This window comes from Lactuca serriola, chromosome 6 (genome assembly GCF_051521515.1).
Source record: "Lactuca serriola cultivar US96UC23 chromosome 6, Lser_US96UC23_V15, whole genome shotgun sequence".
Classification (NCBI taxonomy): domain Eukaryota; kingdom Viridiplantae; phylum Streptophyta; class Magnoliopsida; order Asterales; family Asteraceae; genus Lactuca; species Lactuca serriola.
Genome location: NC_136413.1, coordinates 193462099 through 193482040, shown reverse-complemented (window position 1 = coordinate 193482040; position 19942 = coordinate 193462099). Strand labels below are relative to the sequence as shown.

Sequence of the window (19942 nt, the reverse complement as noted above, 5' to 3'; positions counted from 1 at the left end):
TAAAACTTTACCCGAGCATCTCAAGTACGCCTATGTTCCAAAGCTGAAAATACCATTGTCTAATGAGAATGCCTTTTTGAATGGTAACCTTCATTAATAGGTTTATATGACCCCTCCTCCAGGAATTCAGCACCGACCGGGGGAGGTTTGTCGGCTTCGCAAAGCTTTGTATGGGCTCAAGAAAGCCCCTCGTGCTTGGTTTGAGAAATTCTCAAGAAAGCCTCAGGTAGAAGTTAAGAGTTTTCCAGCTGAAGCAATCAATCCTCTTGCTTGCAATAGTGATGGCACTTACATAGTAGGAGGAGGTGTTTCTGGTCATATTTACTTGTGGGAGGTGAGTAATGAGATGTCAATAGCTGAAGCAATCAATCCTCTTTTAGCGATTTCTCTCCTTTTATCTAAATCACTCTTCAAATTATATTGATAACTCTATTATTTTGATTTACTGTATACACTTTATTGTAAGAAACTGATCTTTTATCATAGGTTGCAACAGGTAGATTATTGAAGAAATGGCATGGCCATTATAGGCCTGTTACTTGCTTGGTCTTTTCTAATGATCAATCACTTTTGATTTCTGGATCTGAGGATGGAACTGTTCGAGTCTGGTCACTTCTGATGTATGTATAATTACTCATTTACCCTTTTACATTCATGATTTGCAATTTTAGGGTTTATTACAATAATACATTTTCTACATCTTGTGATTAGGATATTTGATGAGGAAGGACAACAGAGAGCAGGACATCTGTATGAGTATAGTTTCACTGGTCATGCTTTACCTGTAACAGACATTGTTACAGGCTATGGAGGATCCAATGCAATTATCTTATCTGCTTCTCTAGATCGTACTTGCAAGGCACATATTGCATAAATATTCGGAAAAAAACGTGAATGTCCTCATGAAATTTGTTTAAATTACAGGTATGGAGCCTAGCTAGAGGGACATTATTGAGAAATATTGTGTTTCCTTCAATAATTGATGCAATTGCATTAGATCCAGGGGAACATGTTTTTTATGCTGGTGGAAGAGATGGGAAAATATACATTGCAGAACTCAATGCTCAAACCACATCCAACAATAACAATAACAACAACAACTATGGTTTGCATATCATTGGCGCATTGTCTATTCAAAGGTATGCGAAACCCAAACTTTTTCACAATATAATATTTTTAAATTAATAATCTAATTCCAATGTTTTTTTATTGTATTTGTAAAAAACAGTAAGGCGATATGCTCTTTGGGTTTTGCATTGGATGGATTTCAATTGGTTGTTGGATCAGAGGATGGAATGGTTCGTGTTTGGGACACTAAAACTCGTAATATCATTCGTGTTTTTAAACATGCGAAAGGTAACGTTTTTTTTTTTTTTAAAAAAAAAAAAATAATATTTTAGTTACTTTTCTTTTAATTACAAATTTTTTTTTATATTTCTTTGTTGTGGTGGCAGGTCCTGTTAACAATATTGTTGTTATGCGACAACCAGCAGCGCTTTACCCTCGAACAGCAGGAAATAATAATAATAATCAGGGTCCAATGGCAAGACGACACGTGGCGTTACCACCTCCACTTGAGAAATACTCTTCAATAGATGAACACTCAGAGCTTAATGCATTCATCACTCCTCGATCCAATTCGTATGATGCAACCACCTACACCACTCTTCAATCTATGAACAACCAGATTAATGAGCTTCAGGTTAGTGTCGGTTATTTTTATCTTGTAAATTTAATATTATAATAATTATCATATAAAGAATAGTGTTTCTTACATTTTAATCATTTCATAAATTTTGTCAGCAACATGGTTCTTCTGGAGCTTCTGAAATGGAACTGGAAAGACTAAAACTAGACTGCAAAAGATCCATGCAAATGGTCCAGCAATGGAAGAAAATGTATCAAAATTTGAATCAATTTTGTGTTGGTGAGCTCTTAAATGGAGAAGCCGAAGAAACCAACTTGATGCTCTAAAAATTTTCAAGTTCTTCTACTTTATGATTTAATACCTTCTTACCCGTATTATATTCATCATGTTATTCAAAATTTTGTTGTGTTGAATTTTATATATTTGAGAGTATCGACCCTAGTTCCAAATTTAGTACTTTTTTTTTTCGTAAATTTAGACTACGATATTTGATTTTAATTCATAGTAGCAACATACTTACATTTTTCACGCTAATAGTAATATGTAAACCCATAACAACATAGTTACATTTTTATGGATAATTGTAATAAGTATACCAATCAATAACAAGGCACTTGCATTTTTTTTGATAATGGCAATGTATAACATAAAAGTTGTATTTATTTGACAAATTCTAGGTTATATATTGCTATTATCGGTAAGAAAGGTAAATGTGTTGGTATGATTGGAAGTTCAGTTTGACCACACACATGATTTTCCAAATGAAAAATACAAAAATTTGTATATATTTATGGGTACTAGTTTAACATGCATGCCTTCCAAGTGAGTAAATGTTTTTTGAGTTTTGATCATAATTTCCAAGTACATATAAACATAATATGGGCAAACATTCTAATTTCAAAGTTGAAATACCAATTAAACATTAATCATATCCGTATGATTTGATATCAACCAAACATTTACATGGTCAACAATAATATCACATACAAACAATAACCATTAGCCAATAAATCATATACCAACTAACTACTAGGTAAATTCTATTGTCTCTTTCCTATTTTTACCACGATTATATATCGTGTCTTCCAACTATAATGTAAACCAGAAATAAAACAAAGTAAGAAGTTAGTACATAATCAAAGGTTTGTTAATTAAGTAATAACAAAAAATTGTTACCTTTGGCGACATAATCATCTTTTAGAACTTATTCTATGTTGGTTTTATTGATTTTTTTTATTGTCCACAATTGGTTTTATTGATTTTTTTTACCTAATTTTAAGTGCTAACCAAAGCCTTTATTATGCTTGTGGACAATTTTGTTTGGTACACATCTAATATACGTTTGTTTGTACTAGAAGTTGCATTAGACGTCAAAATAGAAATTTGAATTCCTAAAACAGCTACCAATATTACCGTACAAATTGTTAAATATAATAAATATTATAAAATGTATATAAATAATTAAAATTACACTCTTTGTCATGCGAGATACAATTGGGTAACGAGATGCCTTGTGTTTCCACCAAAGTAGAATATCAAACTCCTTATTATATGGGGTTATCGGCAATAAGTATTAACGACTTAATCACGTCAACTATGTTTCCGTTGACGTTGAGGGGTACTCTGTTTCTATTAGGAAATCACCCACGAAGTCATCCTCGTCAACAACGCACACTACGTTTTGACCAACATGTGTATGAGAAGATATGTTAGACTTTGTATTTTCTAACTTTTTCCTTGTGCACATTGTTAGTCTATATATTATTAGCCCGCTTGTTTATGGGTCATTTTGTCTTTAGCCCGTTAGGGTTTCTGTCTAGCTAGTATTTATATCCGCTTTATTCCTTGTAGTCTTTATGTTTTTCTCTGAGAACCCTTGTAATTTCTTTTTGTTATAATCATATGACAATGTTATCATGGTATCAAAGTAGAGGTTTGATACGTTGTTAGAAGTCTTTGTAGCAGTCATCTGTGGCCTCGATCGAAATTTTCTAGGGTTACTGTAGCATGCCGTTTTCGTTCATTGTCATTGTGATTGCTTCCGCTGGTTTGTTACTCCTTTCATTCTCAGATTGTTGTATTGTCATTGTGGTTATTCATTCACTATCAACATGACTGGAAAGGATGATTCACTTTAGTCAATCAGTACTCGTTTGGATGGAAAGAATTATACGTATTGGAGTTACGTTATGAAGAACTTCCTTCGTGGGAAGAATATGTGGGGCTATGTCACTGGGACTAAAGCCAAACCCTCGGTGCCTCAAACTGAGAATTTTGATATGTTGCTTGATGCTTGGGAGACTGATAACTCCAAGGTTATTACTTGGATCAATAACTCTGTTACCCAGTCCATTGGTATGCAGTTAGCTAAGTATGACACAGCAAAGGAAGTTTGGAATCACTTGGAGAGGCTGTATACTCAATCCAATTTTGCTAAACAATACCAGTTGGAATATGATATTCGTGCCCTTCAACAGAATGACCAGAGCATTCAAGATTTCTATGCTGCTATGTCTGATCTTTGGGATCAATTGGCTCTTACTGAATCTAAAGAGTTAAAAGATTTTGAGCCTTACATTGATAGGAGGGAAGAACAACGCTTGGTTTAGTTCTTGATGTCCTTGCGTTCTGATATTGAAGGTCTTCGTGGAACAATTCTTCATCGCTCTCCTCTTCCTTCAGTTGATTGAGTTGTCCATGAGTTAATTGCAGAAGAGACTCGTATCAAGTCCCATGCAGATAAAGGGTTTAAAGCAACCTCTACTCCTACTCCCGCTCCTGCTGTGCTTGTTGTCTCCTCCAGTTAGTCTCGAAAAACTTCAATAGTCGCTTATGATGAGTGTGCATTCTGCAAACAGAAGAATCATTGGAAAGCTCAGTGTCCATTGTTAGTCAGCAAGGGTAAATCTGGTCAACCTCAGTCAGGGCAACAAAATAGGTCTGGTCAACAGAAGTTTCAGTTGTGTGCCTTTGGTACTCCTCCATGGACCCCTCGTCCTCCACAATTTGCTGCTGCTGCTGTTCCACCAGTTGACACATAATCTGTTGGACATATGCCAACATCTGCATTGGATCCCAAGGTGTTTGAGAGCTTTAGACAGTATTTGGCTTCTAATCCTACTGCCATGTCTGCATCTATGACTCATTCTAGTCCTTCTTCATCTGGCACTTCAGGTATTCCCTCATCTTTGTGGATTTTAGATTCTAGTGAAACCCATCATATGACTCCTCATTTGTCATCATTTACTTCTTTGTCGCAAGTGTCATCTATTTCTGTTAAGTCTGCTAGTGATACATCTATGCTAGTTGAGGGTGTTGGGTCTGTTACTGTTTCTCATACCACTCTTCCTGATGTTTATTGTTGGAATAGTGTCTAAGACTGCAACTATATTAGACAAGTATTTGACCCTGGTGTGCATGGTCCTTTTGGGTTGCCTTCACCATAGCAACTTGACAGGATGATTTATTATGAGAGAAGAAATATTATTAATATATTATGAGAATAATATAAGGAATAATAATATTATTATTTGATTAATATAAGTCATAAAATTAATTAGGAATTAATTTGGTGACTTAAAGAGATTAATTGAATAAAGGGGCATAAACTTTCAATTGTATGATAGTTGTACTTTGGGCTATAATCCCTTATGGATAAGGGGTGGACGATTTCTAGGGCTTAGGATAGGCTTAGAATTCGTCAAAGAGCTTATCAATTAGGGTATTGGATTGCTTAGGGCCTAAGTTATCTAATTAGGGTTTAAGGGTGAAACCCTAGGAGCCTCACTAGTATAAATAGACCCTAAGGGTCAAGGGAAATCGACACCTATGCTTTAGAAGAAACCCTAGCCGATTTTGATCCCCTCTCCTCTCTCTCAAATCATCCTCTTGCTAGTTGGTGTTTGTAAGCCATTAGAGGAGTGATAATTGTGACTCTAAAGCTCCAAGGACAAGAAGATCAAGCAAGTGATTCGAGGTAAACTTCTAATTCTGATTTCTTATTGTTATTATACTCTATTAGCCATTAGAAGTCTTGGATACAATGTATGTTCAATTAGAGAAACTTAGATCCAAGCATTAGGGTTTGCATGTGCACATAGGAATGTTCATATGTAACGCCTGTGTTTCCGGGCTTGCCATATTTAGCAATATAATAGTCTAGGTTAACCTTTGTAACCCGTTTTGAAATAATAAGAATGTATTATTTGAGTATTATGTGTTTTGTGCTTAATTGCTTAATTATGTGGTCTGATTAATTAAGAATAAAAATAAGCATCAAAATTTAAGTGTAAAATAAACTTAATATCTTTGGTTAATGTTGTAGTAGTCGAAACGAGGTTTCCGAATATATATAGAACGCCCAAATCTGACTTCGTATGAGGAAGTTATGATTTATCGAAGTTCCGGCTTAGCGGTATACAGCCTGAAATACTCGAATTGAGATCGAGCGGTTGTTAGCCGAAGCAATCTAAATGAGAATCGAAGATCTCGTTGTTGGTATCGAAGCGATAAAAAGTTAGGCGAGAACGGACGTCAAACGAAGAAGTTATGAATTTATAACGAAAGTTTCTGTCGCGGCCTATTAAAAATAATTAATAAAAATAAAGTCAAAATTAGCCGACGGAGTCTAAACGAAAGTCGTAGAGCATGGTCTCACCTTTCCGTGGATATAAAGAACATCGAAAACGGAGTTCGTATGAAGAAGTTATGAATTTCCGAAGTTTATTAATCATTTTGTATTTAAATTTAAATCAAAATTCGGAAGCATTATCCGAAGGAGTCACCGATCTGATCCGAGGTACGCCCCGCGTACTCGAGTACGCCCCGCGTACTCCGAGGGATGTCGACACTCGCACTAGAGCACTTCGGATACGTAAGCAATGACGTTTTGGGCAGTACGCCCCGCGTACTCCGAGGTTCCAGCCTCTATAAAAGGGGATCCGAAGGCAGCCATAATTCTTGTTCATTTTCTTCTCTTCTCTCTAGTCTTTTGCATCGTTTTTCGTGCCGAAGCTACCCCGAAGCCCCGGTATCATACTCTAGCCCCGAGGCAAGTCCCGAGATCCCGAAGATCCCGAGAAGCGCGGTTCCCGAGTCGAAGCTCTGCCCGCGAGAAGTTCGATTTTCGAGGAGATCTTCCAGATCTGCTGTGGATTACTACTTCTATAAGCCGTAGTGCTGTCGGATCGTCTTCTGATCAAGTGAGTGTGTAGTTATTTCTTCTAATACAATAATACGAAGTATTTTATATAAAAATACGTGCTATGTGTATATATTTGGTTGTGTTATGTGTGAATGAGTATTCACTCTCTTCTATCTTATAGATCTGCTTATTTCTTTATGAGATATGTGTTATGTGTGTGTGTGCCTCATCTGTTATGTGATATATGTGTTGATTAAAGCATGCTATACAGGTTTTCTTTAAACTACGTATGAAAATATATATTTTTATCTACTAATATGTTGGGTAGAACATGGGTAGATAGTTGGTGTGTAATAAACAGATGAGAGGCCTCGATGTTGTTGTTGTTGTTGATCTAGTTATTCAGCGGAGTATGGATAACGACCACGGACTCTTTCTAGACAGTCCAGTGGAACGCTAGCAGGTTCATAACCTGTAGGTGTTGTGAACGATGTGTTCACCGGTGTACTCTATCCCCCTCATGGTTGCCTTTAGGATATCTATTGTTGAGGAAACCCCTTCGCAGTGATGTCCGTCCCGATGAAAATCCTAGATTAGGTCCCTTGAGATAGTTGTTTTAGGGACGTAAAGTGAGGATAACGGGAATGGGTAATCGGGATAGTGATTGGTTGGTGAAATTAAATATAACTTATTTATTGTGGGTTGAAAACCCTATATGCTCACCAGGCTCCCAAGCCTGACCCACTCAGTTTTATTTGTATTACAGGAAGTGGCACAAGGGCGTAAGATGGATGGATCATCTTGTTGTTTTGTTTACAAGTCTGTATATGTATATATTTGTTGAATGACTTGTAATGTTTATCGTTTATGCTTTATGGTCTGTATCGGAACATGACATCCCGAGTTTTGATTATATAATGAAATGCATCTCTTGATGAAATGCTTTGATAAATATTATTTTATCATGTTTTGTTTTGGGAACAAATTCCGCAACTCTTTCAAATCAAAAGGATTTACTCTGAAAATATTTAAAAGCATAAATGAAAATCGGTCTTTTCTGGCCGAGATTTTGGGGATGTCACAGTTGGTATCAGAGCATTAGTTTAAGCGAACTAGGAAATTGTAGGATTTCTAGACTTAAACTTAGAATGCTAAATGGAATGATGAGATGTGTGTCTGTTGGATTTTAGACACGAGCACTAGTTTATTTTAGGAAAGTTGCCTAAAATGCTTTTATGTGCTAAATGTTATATGTTGCCATATATGATATTACTTGTTTGGATCTACGGTCTGTTGCCGACCGGATCTGGAAACCTTATGTGTGTAGGATTCTAAGCGTATGCCTACGTTATTGGAACTAGCATGTAAACGTTTCGGAGTGATAAGGATGATTTGAATATCTATCGTGAATGAGGATCTAATTTCACCTTATTCGGTGTGTAGATCAAAAATGGTGAGAACAAGGAGTGGCGTTGGAAACGCGGATGAAAACAGGAATCAACCGCCAGTGATTGAGCAGATACCTGTTGTAGCAGCAGCACCAGAACCAATAACAATGGTTGCGGTGCAAGCCATGATTCGGGCTATGCTAGCCGAACAAAGGGAGGAGATGCGACAAATGTTGCATAATAATAGGGATGAACCTGTCATACCTATTGAGGAACCTGAATTGATTCCCGAGCAATCGGAGGAAGGGAACAATAGTCGCATGGTGAGTCAAGTTGGGACTCAAGAGGAACGAAGGAACGATCCAGAAAGGATAAACAACAAGGATGGGCGTATGTACAAGAATTTCTTGGGCGCCAAACCGCCAAGTTTTTCTGGGAGCCCAAAGCCGGTTGAGATAATGGATTGGATCTCCGAAATGGAGATGGTATTTGAAAGTTGCGACTGTAGCAACAAACAGAAGACTGTATTTGCAGTTAGACAACTGAAGACTGGAGTCTTGAGTTGGTGGAAGTTGTTGGCAGATACTATGCCACGAGGAGAAGCCCTGAAAATGTCATGGGAGGAGTTCTTGGAACAGCTAAGGGTGCAGTATTGTTCAGAGATAGATCTGATTGATCTGAACAATGAGTTCCAAAACTTGAAGAAAGGGAAGATGAGCATAGATGACTATGCTACTGCATTTACTGAGAAGATGAAGTTGTTTCCGTACCTAGTGCCGACGGAACTCTCCAAGATTGAGAGGTTTGCTAAGGGACTGCCTGCTGACTTTGGTCCGACAGTCAAAATGGCAACCACTCTGAAAACGGCTGTTCGTGCAGCTAAGAATGTGGAGGCCCAGCAGAAGGAAAGGGGTCTGGAAAGAATAGATGTTGGAGAAAAGAGGAAGTTCGATGGAACTTCAGGGTCCAACAAGAAAAACAAGTTCTTGAAGTCTGGTTCAAGGGGAGGTGGAGGTGAAACGAAATGGTGCGACAAATGTAAGAAGAAGCATCATGGAAGATGTGAGGTGGCGAACACATGCTACAAGTGTGGAAAGCCAGGGCACTATGCCAATGAGTGTACCCTCACAAAGAAAGTTTGCTATGGTTGTGGTAAGGAGGGTCATATGTCGAGGGATTGCTCGAAGAAGAAGGAGGCAGCTAGACCCAACATTCCGCCAAAGCCAAAGGCGAGAGCATTCCAGATGACACTGGAAGCTGCTAAAGATGAAGTTGATGTCGCTTCAGGTACCTTTCTCGTTAACGAATTGCCTGCCCAAATTTTATTTGATTCTGGAGCCAATTACTCCTTTATATCGCATGAATTTGGTAGAAAGCTAGCTTTACCTGTTGTGAGACTAGATAATGCTTTATTAGTCGAAGTTGCTAGTGGCAAGTTTGTCCCTGTTAGCTATCGCATGAAAAACATCTTAATTGATCTGAATGGGAATAAGTTCCACGAGGAATTATTACCTATCGAACTTAATGGTTTCGACATCGTATTGGGAATGGATTGGCTTAGCGCCAACGACGCCGAAATTTTATGCAAGAAGAAAATAGTCAAAGTAAACCCGCCTGGGAAAGATTCGTTTATGGTGTATGGAGATAAACACAGAGTGAATTCTGGAATCATTTCATTGATGAAAGCCAGAAAATGTTTGACCAAGGGGTGTACATCGTATTTAGCATTCGTGATTGATGCTAAGAAGGAAAAGAAGGTGATGTAGAATATTCCAGTGGTGTGTGATTATCCGGAAGTATTTCCCGAAGATCTTCCTGGATTACCGCCTGATCGACAAGTGGAATTCCGTATTGACTTGTTGCCAGGAACGACGCCAATTGCAAAAGCACCTTATCGATTAGCACCGACGGAGATGAAGGAACTAATGATGCAACTTCAGGAGTTATTGGACAACGGTTTCATTAGACCTAGTTCATTGCCCTGGGGAGCTCCGGTGTTATTTGTAAAGAAGAAAGATGGAAGTATGAGAATGTGCATCGATTACAGAGAGCTGAACAAGGCAACAATAAAGAATAGATATCCGTTGCCGAGGATTGATGACCTGTTCGATCAATTGCAAGGTTCGAGCTATTTCTCGAAGATCGATCTTAGGTCAGGATATCATCAGCTAAAAGTAAGAGAGCAAGATATCGAGAAGACTGCATTCAGAACTAGATATGGACACTACGAGTTCTTGGTTATGTCGTTTGGACTAACCAATGCTCCAGCAGCGTTCATGGATTTGATGAATAGGGTTTGTAACCCGTTCCTTGATAAATCCGTGATAGTGTTCATAGACGACATTCTGATTTACTCGAAAAGCCAGGAGGAGCATGGCAGACACTTGCGAGAAGTGTTAGAAGTCTTGAAGAAGGAGAAGCTATATGCTAAGTTCTCCAAATGTGATTTTTGGATTCGTGAAGTCCAATTCTTGGGTCACGTGGTCAACCAAGAAGGGATAATGGTTGATCCAGCAAAGATTGAAGCTGTGACGAAGTGGGAACAACCGAAAAGTCCCACGGAGATTCGAAGCTTTTTAGGATTAGCCGGATATTACCGAAGGTTTATCCAAGGTTTTTCTTCGATTGCTACTCCATTAACAGCTTTGACCCACAAAGGAGCTACTTATGCTTGGAGTGAGAAGCATAAAGAAGCATTCGAGAAGTTAAAGAAGAAGCTATGCGAGGCACCGATACTTTCTCTACCTGATGGAGTTGAAGACTTCGCTATTTATAGCGATGCATTTGGTGTTGGATTGGGTTGTGTTTTGACCCAAAGAGAAAAGGTGATAGCATATGCGTCTCGACAGCTGAAAGAGCATGAAAAGAACTACCCGACTCATGATTTGGAGTTGGCAGCGGTAGTTTTCGCTCTGAAAATATAGAGGCATTACCTCTATGGCACGAAGTGCAAACTTTTCACTGATCATAAGAGTCTCCAATACCTCTTTAATCAGAAAGAATTGAATATGAGGCAACGACGCTGGCTAGAATTACTTAAAGACTATGACTGCGAGATACTTTACCACCCCGGTAAAGCTAATGTTGTTGCTGATGCTCTCAGTCGGAAAGTCAATCCCGAAAGGAAAAGGCCAAGAGCGTTGAGAATTGAAGTTGTCTCAACTATTTTGGAAAGTATAAAGAAAGCTCAGAGCGAAGCTTCCGAGAAGAATGACAGAAAGGAGGAACGTTTGGGCAAAACGTTGGTGTTCGGTGTAAACAGTCATGGACTGAAGGTGTTCCAAGATCGGATTTGGATACCTAAGACAGGAGGAGTCAGAGATCTTCTGATGGAAGAAGCTCACAAGACCATGTACTCGATTCATCCGGGTAGCACTAAAATGTATAGGGACCTGAAACCCTACTACTGGTGGCCGACGATAAAGCTTGATGTTGCAAAGTATGTGGCCGAGTGTGTGACTTGTGCGAGAGTCAAGACACAACATCAGAAACCGTACGGGAGTTTAGAACCTTTGTCTGTGCCTATGGGCAAGTGGGAAGACATTACTATGGATTTTGTCACTAAACTGCCCAGAACAAAGAATGGTCACGACATGATTAGGGTTTGCATGTGCACATAGGAATGTTCATATGTAACGCCTGTGTTTCCGGGCTTGCCATATTTAGCAATATAATAGTCTAGGTTAACCTTTGTAACCCGTTTTGAAATAATAAGAATGTATTATTTGAGTATTATGTGTTTTGTGCTTAATTGCTTAATTATGTGGTCTGATTAATTAAGAATAAAAATAAGCGTCAAAATTTAAGTGTAAAATAAACTTAATATCTTTGGTTAATGTTGTAGTAGTCGAAACGAGGTTTCCGAATATATATAGAACGCCCAAATCTGACTTCGTATGAGGAAGTTATGATTTATCGAAGTTCCGGCTTAGCGGTATACAGCCTGAAATACTCGAATTGAGATTGAGCGGTTGTTAGCCGAAGCAATCTAAATGAGAATCGAAGATCTCGTTGTTGGTATCGAAGCGATAAAAAGTTAGGCGAGAACGGACGTCAAACGAAGAAGTTATGAATTTATAACGAAAGTTTCTGTCGCGGCCTATTAAAAATAATTAATAAAAATAAAGTCAAAATTAGCCGACGGAGTCTAAACGAAAGTCGTAGAGCATGGTCTCACCTTTCCGTGGATATAAAGAACATCGAAAACGGAGTTCGTATGAAGAAGTTATGAATTTCCGAAGTTTATTAATCATTTTGTATTTAAATTTAAATCAAAATTCGGAAGCATTATCCGAAGGAGTCACCGATCTGATCCGAGGTACGCCCCGCGTACTCGAGTACGCCCCGCGTACTCCGAGGGATGTCGACACTCGCACTAGAGCACTTCGGATACGTAAGCAATGACGTTTTGGGCAGTACGCCCCGCGTAACGCAGTACGCCCCGCGTACTCCGAGGTTCCAGCCTCTATAAAAGGGGATCCGAAGGCAGCCATAATTCTTGTTCATTTTCTTCTCTTCTCTCTAGTCTTTTGCATCGTTTTTCGTGCCGAAGCTACCCCGAAGCCCCGGTATCATACTCTAGCCCCGAGGCAAGTCCCGAGATCCCGAAGATCCCGAGAAGCGCGGTTCCCGAGTCGAAGCTCTGCCCGCGAGAAGTTCGATTTTCGAGGAGATCTTCCAGATCTGCTGTGGATTACTACTTCTATAAGCCGTAGTGCTGTCGGATCGTCTTCTGATCAAGTGAGTGTGTAGTTATTTCTTCTAATACAATAATACGAAGTATTTTATATAAAAATACGTGCTATGTGTATATATTTGGTTGTGTTATGTGTGAATGAGTATTCACTCTCTTCTATCTTATAGATCTGCTTATTTCTTTATGAGATATGTGTTATGTGTGTGTGTGCCTCATCTGTTATGTGATATATGTGTTGATTAAAGCATGCTATACAGGTTTTCTTTAAACTACGTATGAAAATATATATTTTTATCTACTAATATGTTGGGTAGAACATGGGTAGATAGTTGGTGTGTAATAAACAGATGAGAGGCCTCGATGTTGTTGTTGTTGTTGATCTAGTTATTCAGCGGAGTATGGATAACGACCACGGACTCTTTCTAGACAGTCCAGTGGAACGCTAGCAGGTTCATAACCTGTAGGTGTTGTGAACGATGTGTTCACCGGTGTACTCTATCCCCCTCATGGTTGCCTTTAGGATATCTATTGTTGAGGAAACCCTTTCGCAGTGATGTCCGTCCCGATGAAAATCCTAGATTAGGTCCCTTGAGATAGTTGTTTTAGGGACGTAAAGTGAGGATAACGGGAATGGGTAATCGGGATAGTGATTGGTTGGTGAAATTAAATATAACTTATTTATTGTGGGTTGAAAACCCTATATGCTCACCAGGCTCCCAAGCCTGACCCACTCAGTTTTATTTGTATTACAGGAAGTGGCACAAGGGCGTAAGATGGATGGATCATCTTGTTGTTTTGTTTACAAGTCTGTATATGTATATATTTGTTGAATGACTTGTAATGTTTATCGTTTATGCTTTATGGTCTGTATCGGAACATGACATCCCGAGTTTTGATTATATAATGAAATGCATCTCTTGATGAAATGCTTTGATAAATATTATTTTATCATGTTTTGTTTTGGGAACAAATTCCGCAACTCTTTCAAATCAAAAGGATTTACTCTGAAAATATTTAAAAGCATAAATGAAAATCGGTCTTTTCTGGCCGAGAATTTGGGGATGTCACATCATATGACCAAAACCCATCAGTGGTATCAGAGCCTAGATTGGTTTCTATTGAATTGATGCATTGGTTGCTTGTTTGATGCTTGCTAAATTCGAATTTTATGTTTCTGTCTGATGGGCTCGGCGAGTCCATTAGGGTACTCGGCGAGTCCAAGCGTCAGAAAGAGCAAATATCGGGATTTCTTGCTGTTTATCTTTGAGATACTTGCCTTTATCATATTAGATCAATATAAATCCGATTTTATGATATATATGAGTATATTCTTGATCTAATTGAAGATATTTATCAATTAATAAAATACTTATTTCCTTATGTGATAATTGATTAATTATTTTGATTAAATTAGTAAACTGTTTTGCAAGAAATTATTAAATAAATCAAATATGGATAATTATGTGATTAAATGTTAATTTAGATTATTTGTTATTTGATCCCCTATGTTTTGAAAAGTTTAAAACTTGCCCTCAATTTTTGAAATTTATGTTTTGTGATTAAAAGTTTAATTTAGACAATTTAAATTTCAAACCCTAGAATTTTACAAGTTTAAAATTCAACCCCATACTAATATAATATTACAAGACTAATACATATATATGTATATTTAAAATGCTAGTCTTACCGTTAGTAGGCCTCATTCACGAAGTCGATCTATAAGGTGGGTATAAGGTTGCGACCTATAAAATGGCGCTTAATGGGTGTACACTCACACCTACCGCTTGCTTGATCGGTGGAGGGTCGTTAGCCGAGCGGGTAGGATAGGGCAACCTCATCTTCTCATTAAAAGTATAATATGAAATACAAAGTAACTACATGTTTTTCAAAAAAATTCCCAATCTTAGTTACTTAAGGAAAAGTGAATTGATGCAATCCCATGAAATTACACTTTGCACCCTTGCTAAGAAGTTAGTGGAGCGTGTGTGGTTTACCGGCACACTAATTGGTTCTAAGCAAAGGTGGCAAAGGGTGATTCATTGTTTATCATAGTTCGATGGAGCATGTGTGGTTTACCGGCACATCGAATAGGTGATTGTTACAATGAAGGAACCATGTGAATTTACATGGTAATTCACACCCACTTTGTGATCCTCGGTATCCTAGTCACAAACGAGAGGGGCATATCGAGATTTAAACATGCCATTGAAAAGTTTCAATGAATCTCATCCAAACCTAGGAATTCTCAATACATTTAGAACTTAAAGTTATGTTTTCATGGTGGAGAATTAGTGAATCGTCATTCACTTACCTTCAAATTGTTTGCATGTTAGATTACGACATCCCTTTTCTAATATGTAAATATTGTTGTTGGATCCTAGCCCTAATTTTTCTTATTGGGTGATAATTAGGGATTCAAATTCTAATCTATCCTTGTCCTTTCTATTTGTAGATGTCGAACGCGAACAACGTTGCTGCTAGCTCGTTCACATTGATGAGCCTTTGTTAAAAGGTGACTTTCGATGGGACGAACTTTAGCGAATGGATAAGATACATTCGCACAATTGCTCGCTATGAGGACAAGGAGTATGTCCTCGATGAGAAGCTCGAGAAGATCCACCCAGAAAGCGATACTCCGGCTGAAATGACTGCTTTTGAGACTCATGAACGTGATGCGACGAAGGTTCATTGCATCATGATAGCCACAATGAACGCTGAATTCCAAAATTCCTACGAGGATATGTATCCGTACGAAATGCACCAAGACTTGTTGGAGAGATACCACCAAAACGCGAGGCAAGAGCGTTACGAGATTTTCACTAACATGATCTCCGCTAAAATGGGTCATGGAGAATCTCTAACCGTGCACCTGCAAAAGATGCAAAGGTATGTCGATCGTCTTCACAAGTTGAATGTTGACTTTGGGGAAGACTTGGCGATCGACATGGTGCTTCACTCTTTGCCTCCGTGTTACAATCAATTTAGGATGACCTACCACATGAACAAAGAAGAGGTCACCCAAAGTAAGCTCCAAGGTCTCCTTAGGGTTGCTGAAAGCAACCTAAAGGACAAGTCTGTTGCACCCACTCCCAATCCACCCGTTGCTCCTGTTTTGGTCACTGGGAAAGGAAGAGGCAAGAAGAGGAAGGCTCCGTCTAAGAGCCACCGCAAGGGAAAGTCCCGAGATGGTTCCTCTTCTAGTGGGACCAAAGTTGATCCCGCTAAGCCTAACCCTAACCCAAAGGAGGCAGAGTGCCACCACTGCCATAAAATAGGGCATTGGAAGAGAAGCTGCCCAGACTACCTGCAAGCCATCAGGGAAGGAAAGATCAAGCCGTCTTTCGCAGGTATATACACAATTAAATCTAATGATTCATCTCATGCTATTTCTTGGGTCCTTGATACCGGTTGTGGTTACCACATTTGTTCTGAATTGCAGGGACTAAGAAGAAATAGGGATGTGGAGCATGGAAGAATAAATCTAATCATGGGGAACAGAAGATCGTCGCCTGTGACCAAGATTGGAGTGTATTCTTTAGTGCTTAGGAATGGTTTATGTTTAGATTTGAACAATTGTTGCTATTTGCCAGAAATGGCAAGAAACATCATTTCATTTCATGGTTTGTTTAGACAAGGTTTTAGATTTTCTTTTAATAATGAGAATGGTTCTATTCTTGCTTATCTAAATGGTGTCTTATATTTTGAAGCAATACCATGTAATGGAATTTATGAAACTGTTATGATTGTAGATAACTTAGGAAATGATGTTTTATGCATGGATTCTTCCAATGGTATGGATAGAGCATCCTTGTGGCATTGTCGTCTTGGACATGTCAACAAGAAGCGCATAGCCCAACTCCAAAAGGATGGAGTGTTGGAGTCATTCGACCTTAGGGAAGATGACACATGCGAGTCTTGTTTGCTTGGAAAGATGACTAAGTCACCCTTCACTAGTACATGTGAAAGGGGTGAGGGTCTATTGGACCTCATACATACCGATGGATGTGGACCGTTTAGATCAACCACAAAGGATGGAAACCGCTTCTATGTGACTTTTACCGATGACTATAGTAGATATGGGTATATCTACTTAATCAAGCAAAAGTCAGAAACGTTTGAAAAGTTCAAAGAGTTCAAGAATGAAGTGGAGAATCAATTGGGCAGGAAAATCAAGATGCTTCGATCTGATCGAGGAGGAGAGTACCTAAGTCTTGAATTCCACGACTATCTCAAGGAGTGTGGAATAGTTTCACAATTGACGCCACCTAGGACACCGCAGTTGAATGGTGTGGCAGAAAGGCGTAATCGAACCTTGTTAGACATGGTCCGCTCTATGATGAGTCATAGCCCTGGTAAAAATACCCGTTACCCGAATTACCCACACGATTTTTCGGGTAACGGGTAAATCGGGTATCGGGTTAATTTTTTCGGGTAAGTGGGTAACCCGAATTTTTTTCGGGTCGGGTAAAGGGTAAGTTTTTTGGGTTTTGGGTATACCCGATTACCCGAAATATATATAAGAAATAATGTCGATTTATGAGTTTATCTAACCCTCCCAATTCCCAAATCCTAATTTCCCTCGTTGAGGCCCGTTCTATTTTCCCGACGTCAAAAAACCCTCATACCTCGTCCGCTCTTCGTTGGTATTCGTCACCAACGGATGACTATATTGAAGTAGAAGATGAGACGATTGAAGTTCACAACCCAACCAATGATCAAGTTCCACAAGAAAAATAGAAAAAAAAAAATAAAGAATTCAACCCAAGCTCAAAAGTTTGGAAAGAATACTTGATATCTCAAATATTATTGAGTAAAAAATCTCAATGTTCAAAGTTTAGCACGGCATACTTATTTCATTACATTTATTTTTAGGTGCCATTGAAAAATAAAAATTAAAATTAAAAAATCGGGTACTACCCGAATTACCCTTACCCGACCCATTACTCGAATTACCCATACCCGAATTACCCGAATTTAATTTGGGTAGGGTAACGGGTAACTTTTTTTATATGAAAAACCTGAATTACCCGACTTGAATTACCTGAAACCCGAAAATTTTACCCGATCAACACCCCTAATGAGTCGTGCTTCACTACCTATCTCATTCTGGGGGTATGCCTTAGAGACTGCCGCCCATATCCTCAACCGAGTCCCTACTAAGAAGGTTGCCAAAACACCTCACGAGATGTGGACAGGGAAAGCTCCCTCGTTGGCACATATCAAGGTTTGGGGTTGTGAGGCTTTCGTAAGACGAGATACTCACGACAAGCTCGAACCTCGTAGTGAGCGGTGTATTTTCATCGGCTACCCGCAGAAATCCTTTGGATATCTCTTCTATAGACCGAGTGACAATGTTGTCTTCGTTGCGAGGAGAGGGGTTTTCCGAGAGCGAGAACTCATAAGCCAAGGAGACAGTGGGAGGCAGATCGAGCTTGAAGAGATTCAAGAGTCGATTGATGAAGGAACCTCTACCGCTGGCACTCAACCCGATGAGGAAACTCCGGTTGAACCGATTGACGAGGCCTTACCTCTTAGACGTTCCGAAAGAGTTAGAGTTCAACCCCAGTTTTATGGTTTTCATATTACTACCGAAGGGGACACGTATATTAGTGATGGTACACTAATAAATCTAGATGAACCTAATAGCTATAAGGAAGCCATGGCAGGCCCGAAGTCTACAAAATGGAAAGAGGCGATGGACAACGAGATCCAATCCATGTATGACAACCAAGTTTGGAATTTGGTTGATAATGTGCCCGGACGTAAGACCGTTGGGTGAAAATGGATCTTCAAGAAGAAGACCGACGTGGATGGAAAGGTACACACATATAAGGCGCGATTGGTTGCGAAGGGCTTTACTCAAACTCCCAGAGTTGACTATGATGAGACCTTCTCACCAGTTGCGAAAATAAAGTCTATTAGAGTGATGCTAGCAATTGCCGCATTTCATGATTATGAGATTTGGCAAATGGATGTCAAAACCGCTTTCCTTAATGGGAAGCTGGTTGAGGATGTTTACATGGCTCAGCCAGAGGGTTTTGTCGATCCGAAGCATCCAAATAGAGTGTGTAAGCTTGAGAAGTCCATTTATGGACTTAAGCAAGCGTCTCGCAGATGGAATCTTTGCTTCGATGAGAAAGTCAAAGAGTTTGGATTTGTACGAAGCGAAGATGAATAATGTGTATATGTCAAAGCCAGTGGGAGTATAGTAAGCTTCCTCGTTCTGTATGTCGATGACATACTACTCATAGGAAACGACGTCCCGATTCTGCAGGAGGTTAAGTCCTGGCTCGGGAAGTGCTTCGCTATGAAGGACCTCGGAGAGGCTTCCTATATTTTGGGAATAAGGATAGTGAGAGAACGAAGTAAGAGACTAATATGACTTAGTCAGAACACTTACTTAGATAAAGTACTAAAACGTTTTAGTATGGAAAACTCGAAGAAGGGAGAATTACCGATACAAAGTAATGCCAAGTTGAGTAAGACTCAAAGTCCGAGTACCGGAGCTGAAATAGCATAAATGAGTCGAGTTCCATACGCTTCCGCAGTTGGCTCAATCATGTATGCTATGACTTGTACTCGCCCTGATGTAGCCTTTGCTTTGAGCATTATTAGTAGATATCAAGGGAACCCTGGCAGAGCCCATTGGATTGCGGTCAAGAATATCCTTAAGTACCTTCGGAGGATGAAGGAATGGTTCTTAGTCCTCGGAGGGAGTGATGAATTGAAGGTGCGAGGGTATAGTGACGCCAGCTTTCAGACCGACAGGGATAACTATCGTTCGTAGTCGGGCTGGGTCTTTACTCTGAATGGAGGAGCAGTAACTTGGAAAAGTTCCAAGCAAGAAACCATAGCCGATTCAACGTGTGAATCAGAGTACATTGCAGCGAGCGAAGCGTCGAATGAGGCAATATGGTTGAAGAACTTCATCGGTGATCTTGGAGTTGTACCTGCCATAAAGGATCCCATGGAGATTTTCTGTGATAATGAAGGAGCGGTTGCCTTGACCAAGGAACCGAGGGATCATGGTTGATCTCGACATATCGACAGAAAATATCACTTTATTA

General features: G+C 39.3%; 1 protein-coding gene across 1 annotated transcript; it reads left to right on the top strand.

The window, feature by feature from the left end:
• Positions 1-106: 106 nt before the first annotated feature.
• Positions 107-2097, top strand: LOC145060521 (protein ROOT INITIATION DEFECTIVE 3-like). Its single transcript, XM_079008171.1, has 7 exons — positions 107-334; positions 487-620; positions 712-859; positions 925-1139; positions 1229-1356; positions 1455-1702; positions 1804-2097. Exons 1-7 carry the CDS (start codon positions 107-109, stop codon positions 1972-1974), a joined length of 1272 nt encoding a protein of 423 aa, XP_078864297.1. The 3' UTR covers positions 1975-2097.
• Positions 2098-19942: the final 17845 nt, after the last annotated feature.